Source organism: Sphaerodactylus townsendi, linkage group LG04, assembly GCF_021028975.2.
Source record: "Sphaerodactylus townsendi isolate TG3544 linkage group LG04, MPM_Stown_v2.3, whole genome shotgun sequence".
Lineage (NCBI taxonomy): Eukaryota > Metazoa > Chordata > Lepidosauria > Squamata > Sphaerodactylidae > Sphaerodactylus > Sphaerodactylus townsendi.
The window spans coordinates 8133134-8140196 of record NC_059428.1 but is presented as its reverse complement, the minus strand read 5'-3'; the positions used below and the strand labels follow the sequence as shown (position 1 = coordinate 8140196).

Sequence of the window (7063 nt, the reverse complement as noted above, 5' to 3'; positions counted from 1 at the left end):
GGATCAACATCACAAATATCTTGGCAACATCAAGGTGGGATTACTGTACAATGTTACACACTATAAATAGGAGTTTAGTGTACGAGTAGCAATTAAAAATAAACAAAAGACACTGCCAATGCTGCTGCTTAAAAACACAAACACACAAACTTCGATGCTTACTAATTTACTAAGTGAACTGAAAAGTGAATATGAGTGCACTACTATTTAAAACAGTTATGAGCATACATAAATACAAAAAATATAGCCACTAACAATATACATATGCAAAGATAGAACAGTGTACATAGTAACAATTATGATTTAGGAATTATTTTTGTTTTTACTGTGTAATACAACATAGATTCAATTTACAGATACAGTTCTTTACTACCAGCATACATAAGGGACTTACGTTAGTTGTTACAATAGCTGTACACCTTTAGGAGTGCAAAAATTCAGAATGAGGCATTCGAAAACACCATTCGCGATAAGTAGATGTTTTCATGTGCTCTTCCTCAGTAGAATGCTGTGACCACTAGGTACAGTAGTAGATCTCTGCGCTGTGACAATAGAAAGCAAAACTAGATTGTACAATATTCCAAACACAACGTAAAAATATTACTATAATTATGTGCACATGGAATTACATTGGGTAATTCAATGCCACATCAACACAGCAACTTTCAACAGTTCCTAAAGCATTAAATCCAGGACACGATCAGGTGTAGTATAAAGAGAACCTTCTAAGCATCCTTAAATAAATTAAGGATTCACTCAGGTGGGTATTAACCAATTAAGAAAAGTATTTATTTTGTATGAGTTTGCAAACTCAGTCTTTTCTATATTTAAACCATGTAAGACAGATGAATAAAGCAATACAACGATGAAACAAGATAAACAAGATAAACAACGATGAAACAAGAAAACAAGATAAATCAAACTCAGTGTTTAATATGAATTGAATTTATAGATCCGTTTAGATTCCTCACACAGGAGTAATGTTCTAACATCTACTTGAGAATTCTTAATATGATCATATGCACATACAATGCAAAATTTAAAATCCCTGGGACCATGATTAAAGTCCAGAAAATGTTCCACCATGGGTTCAGACACGCATGTTTCATTGTACTACTATGCTCTGAAATGTGTGTTCTTATGGCACGACATGTCATTCCAACATAGGGCAGATTACATGGGCAGAAAATCACATTTACAGACCATTTTATGGAACAGTTGGTGAATTGGTTCAGTTTCCATTTAATATTGAATAGAATAGAATAGAATAGAATCTTTATTGGCCAAGTGTGATTGGACACACAAGGAATTTGTCTCCGGTGCATATGCTCTCAGTGTACATAAAAGAAAATACATTTGTCAAGAATCATAAGGTACAGCACTTAATGATTGTCATATAGGTCTAGTAAGCAATCAGGAAACAATCAATAGTAATAAAAACATAAAATGTAAAATCATAAAATAAAATGAAATGCTTCTGCACAGGCTATAGTCATACAGTCATAATTAGAGGATATGGGTAATAGGGAATGATGAAAAAAGTAGTGGCAGTAATTATATAACAAATATATAACAAATAGCTTGACATTAATATCGAGGGAATTATTTGTTTAACAGAGTGATGGCACTGGGAAAAAAACTGTTCCTTATGTCTAGCTGCTTGTCTCTAGTGTGCAGTGCTCTCCAGCTGACAAGCTAGAGGGTAAGAGTTGAAACAGTTTTATGTCCAGGGATGCGAGGGGTCAGTAAATATTTTCTACAGCCCTTTTTTGGACCTGTGCAGTATACAGGTCCTCAATGGAAGCGCAGGTTAGCAGCAAATTGTTTTTTCTGCAGTTCTGATTATTCTCTGAAGTCTGTGTCGATCTTGTTGGGTTGGGTAGAACCAAACCATACAGTTATAGAGGTGCAGATTAGACTCAGTCGATTCCTCTGTAGAACTGTATCAGCAGCTCCTTCAAGTAGCTCTGAGCTTCCTGAGCTATAGAAAGAACATTCTTGTTAAAGTTTTTTTTTTTTTAATGACATTTTTGATATTAGGTGTCCATTTTAGGTCATGAGATATGATGGAGCCTAGAACAAAGGTCTCTACTGTTGATACTGTGTTGTCTAGTAATGTGAGAGGAGGTAGGATGGGAGTGGCTCTCCTGAAAATCTACCACCATTTCTAATGGTTTTTTAAGTGTGTGTTCAGTTCTAGATTAACTGGTGGCACCAATGAGGGTTAGTTGTTCAACCTCCCGTCTGTATAAGTGTTTCATCAAGAAACTTGAATGAGACCAATCACTGCTTGTATCATCTGCAAACTTGTGCATTTTGAATAGATGGATCATTTGAGATGCAGTCATTGGTATACAGAGAGAAGAGAAGTGGTGAAAGTACACAGTCTTGGGGGGCCCCTGTGCTCATTTTACAGGTGTCTGATGTAATTTTTCCTAACTTCACCTGGGTTGCTCTTATCTGCTAGGAAGCTTGTGATCCACTCTACAAACATGCCTGTGGGTACTGCTAGCTGATTTAGTTTGGTTAGAAGAATGTCCGGTCTGATAGTATTGAATGCTGAACTAAAGTCAACAAAGAGGAGGACCCTTGCATAGGTCTTTGGCGATTCAAGATGCTGTAGGATATAGTAGGGGTGGGGGTATATTCAATTTGTTTAGTGTTCAGGGATAATTTTAAGACTTATTAGTACTAATATGGTAATGTTCTACTGTTGAAGATGATATTCTGTGTTGACATTATATGAAAAATCTGACTTAACCAATTGCTAGTTTCCACATTCCTGGGAGGCTCCAAACCTACAAAAGATGAACCATGTAACCAGGCATTTCTTTAATGACATGCCAATGTTTATACCTTATCCCTTTAATTTGTTTATACACTACCCTTTAAACAGCAACTAGTTAAGTCAGATTTTCATGTGTCCAACAAATTACCATCTTCCATATTAGGACATTACCCTTGTGGGCACTGTAAGGCTTGCCCATTATTTATTTTATTTATTTATTTATTTATTGTTTACATTTTTATACCGCCCCATCCCCTAGGGGCTCTGGACACTAAACAAATTGAATATACCCCCACCAATATTAAGTGAGCCAGGAAGGGGTGGAGCCTCTCGAGGCAGAAGGATGCAAAATGCAGAGAAAGCAGAAGAAGGAAGCTAGTTTTCCCGACTGGGAATTTGAAACTTAATTATAGGCTCTTAGTCACACACAAAAAACCATGATCTTATTAATATGCCGGGCTGGGGAGTGGTGGTGGTGCCAAACTCAGGTTTTGTCCCCGGGCACCAGTTTGCCTAGGTACGCCCCTGGACTAAGTTCTATGTTGACATATGTTAAGCGAAAAGTAAAAATAATTTTTTAAAAATTGTTGTGCAAGATTCATTCCAAGTTCTGCCCCCACAAAACCCACACGCTGAGGCTACGTCTGCACAAGAACAAGTCACAACTAACCTGGCCCTTCCATAGGGGGGGGAAGGTCCTGGCGAGAGTAGCCCCTTAGCTACTCTCCAAAAAGGCGTCTCACATTTATGTTAAGTACATTAGAAAAAATGGGCTTTGGAATTTTTTTTTGAAAGGTATAGAGGCAATCTATCTTAAACAATATGCTAAAATAACTTTAGACAATGAAATGTCTGAAAAATGTGAGATACCAAAGGGAACTTGGCAGGGTGCCCTCTCTCGCCATTGCTTTTCATACTGATTTTAGAGACGCTCAGTAGAAATATAAGAAGTGATGAAAATAGTTAAAATAAGGGGACTGGAAATAGGCAAAGATATACAAACTGGGGGCTTTTGCGGATGATATGGTCGTTGTATTGGTGTTTTTAGGAGTTTCTGATAAGTGTAGCTTTAGATGTTAGTCAGGGAATTGCTCACTTGAATTAAAAAATATGCCATCCCTTTTAACCAATGAAATAGCTGAACACCTAGCACAGTGGTGGCGAACCTTTGGCACTCCAGATGTTATGGACTACAATTCCCATCAGCCCCTACCCCCACCACATCTAGGACAGCCCCAATTGGCCATGCTGGCAGGGGCTGATGGGAATTGTAGTCCATAACATCGGGAGTGCCAAAGGTTTGCCACCATGGACCTAGCATGACCATGTATGAAATAAACAGAACTTTAAACTATAGCTTGAAACTTAACTGAGTTGAATAGTGCATTAAAGAGACGTGTTGCTCTGTATTCTTCCTTTCGCTGGCAAAATAAAAAGAGTCTTTTTTAAAAACAAAATTCTAAGCTCATCTCCTGGGTCCCCGGAATTGGGAAGAGATTCAGGATCAATTTTCTGACTAACAGCGTCATCGTGTGGATGGGAGAAAAAAGTAAGTGGTGCAGCTCTCTCTGTGAATTGAACGGGAGACGGATCAGCTCTCTCGGAGGAAATGACTTTTTTGGAGGGTGGACTGGATTGCCATACGGGGATCCCCCTTCCCCAAACTCCACCCTCCCCAAACTCCACCCCCAAATCTCCTGGACTTTTCAAACCCAGAGTTGGCAACTCTCCTTATGGCCACCTGGAAGGCGTTTCAAGGCAAGAGGTGGTTTGCCTTTGCCTGCCTCCTGGACGCCCTTGGGGGTCTCCCATCCAAGAGTGGGCCCCCTGGCTGCATAGATCTCTGTGGGAGGATTTGGGGAGAATTTAACATCAATGAAATGAGAGCATCCTTATGGCTTGGTACGGGAATAACAACATTCAAGGTTAACAAACATTTAATGTAAACACAACAACTTTGCAACTTGGAGCAATCAGAAGGGCTTTGAACATAGCACCACTGAGGTAGACGGGTGTCAGGAGGTACCGACCTCTGCCATCAAAGGGGCTAAGGCAGGGGTGAGAATTCACACCTGGGTAGACAGGAGCAGTGGCCCTGGCCTCAGGTATGTGAATGGACCTTTCTCTTTGCTATCTCTGCCTTTGATGCTTGCAGGTTTGGTGAACTAAGGCCCCTTCCGCACATGCAAAATAATGCATTTTCAAACCACTTTCACAACTGTTTGCAAGTGGATTTTGCCATTCCACACAGCTTCAAAGAGTACTGAAAGCAGTTTGAAAGTGCATTATTCTGCATGTGCGGAATGAGCCTTTGGCAACCCTGGAGGCGCCTCCTCGGAGGGAGGGGGTGGCAGGCGGCCAGAACTCTTGCTGTGCTGTCCTTGAGACATTCACACTCCCAAACTACCATCTTCCTGTTTCATTCCTTTTGCATTCTGTGAGAATTTGGGAGGGGAGAATTTTTGGTGGAATTTGCCTGAGCAGATAAATGTTCTGTATTCTGCCAAAGCCAGGTCCTTGCTGTGATCAATAAAAACTTCTAACTTGCCATCACAAGTCCGCTTATTGTCTCCAGTCTCAAGGACTCTTCTGCAATTGGACATGAAGAGGTCAAAGGCACAATTGTAGAAGCTACAGAAGAAGAGGGGCTTAGGGGCTGACCAGCTGCAGGGCTCTTGAGGAATTTTCCTTTGCTGGTCAGTCTCTGGGACATCTACAACTCATAGTTTAAGCACAGAGGCCTCAGTTTCCCTTATGGTGGCTCCACAGCAGACAGAAAGGCCCTCTGGGAATCCTTTGCTCCTTTCTCCACTTCTACCGGTCAAGCAAAACTGTCCTTTCCGGCACCCCACAAACAGTTAAACAAAGGCTGCAAGCCAAGGGGAAGGAGCCAGCCACGGTACAATGACTGACTTACTTATTTTATCAATTCCACGTTTACCCTGTTCTTTCCCAACAAATCGGGGCATCTGCCAGGCGTTCACACCCTTTGGAAGCTTTTCCGGTGGAAGAGGCGGAGGATGCACTCTCTAATTTGTTTGGTTTTTACCCCGTAGATGATGGGGTTCATCATGGGTGGGAAGAGGAGGTAGAAGTTTGTAAGCAGGATGTGTATGTGGGGAGCAACTTGGTGACCAAACCTGTGTATTATTGATGAAAGCACCACCGGGGTATAGAAAATCAACATGGCACACAGGTGCGAGATACACGTTCCAAGCGCTTTCAGCTGCTCATCCCTCGAAGCCAGGCTGAGAACGGCTCTTAGGATCTTGGCATAGGACAGGAAAATAAAAGTCAGGTCCAGAGCCACAACCAAGAAGGCCACAATGATCCCGTAGATGTTGTTGAATCGTGTGTTGGAGCAGGCCAACCTCACCACCCCCATGTGTTCACAGAAGCAGTGGGAGATGACATGGGAGCCGCAGTAGGGCAACCAGCGAAGGAGGAAAGGCAAAGGGGACATCAAGAGGACCGCCCGTCCCAAGGCCACCAGCCCAACCTTGGCTACCATTGAGTGGGTGAGGATGGTGTTGTACCTCAGCGGGTGGCAGATGGCGACATATCGGTCGAAGGCCATGGCCAAGAGGACGGCAGATTCCATGATGGAAAAAGCATGGAGGAAAAACATCTGGACCAGGCAGGCGTTCAAGCTGATCTCCCTGGCCCTGAACCAGAAGATGCAGAGCGTCTTGGGCATGGTCGTGAGGGATAACACCAGATCGACTGAGCCTAGCATGGAGAGGAAGTAAAACATGGGCTTGTGGAGGGTGATGTCCGTCTTGATCACATAAAGGAGGAGGGTGTTCCCGAGAAGGGCAACGGTGAAGATGCAGCAGAAAGGGATGGAGATCCAGATGTGAAAATCTTCCAGCCCAGGGATACCAGACAAGAAGAACACGGTGGAGTCAGTGTTGGGAGCAGAGGCGTTATGTCCGCGGGGAGCCTTCATTTCAAGAGGAGGAGAAAGCTGCCTTCGCTTTCAAAAGGAACATTATCACTTACAAATAGCACCACAGAGGCAAAATCTGTTGGCAGAAAGCACAAAGAGGCTGAGCTCTGCGGCCTCAGATCAAACTCCATTCAGTGCATCGCTCCGTCCCCAGCAATGGGGATAATTAGGAAAGGAGTTGATAATAAAACTGCAAGGATTGTCATGCCCTTATATGAAGCCGTGGTGCGACCGCACTTGGAGTACTGTGTCCAGTTCTGGTCACCGCATCTCAAAAAGGATATTGAAGAGATAGAAAAAGGGCAGAGAAGGGCAACGAGGATGAT

The 7063-nt window shown here is 42.6% G+C and overlaps 1 protein-coding gene across 1 annotated transcript; it reads right to left on the bottom strand.

Annotated features, from left to right (window-relative positions):
- Positions 1 to 5768: 5768 nt before the first annotated feature.
- On the bottom strand, positions 5769 to 6737 carry LOC125431228 (olfactory receptor 52K1-like). Its single transcript, XM_048493989.1, has one exon. The coding sequence runs from the start codon at positions 6735 to 6737 to the stop codon at positions 5769 to 5771; it is 969 nt and encodes a 322-aa protein (XP_048349946.1).
- Positions 6738 to 7063: the final 326 nt, after the last annotated feature.

Excerpts from the sequence above, each read along its gene's own strand:
- LOC125431228 (XM_048493989.1), bottom strand. The coding sequence starts at position 6,737 with ATGAAGGCTCCCCGCGGACATAACGCCTCTGCTCCCAACACTGACTCC.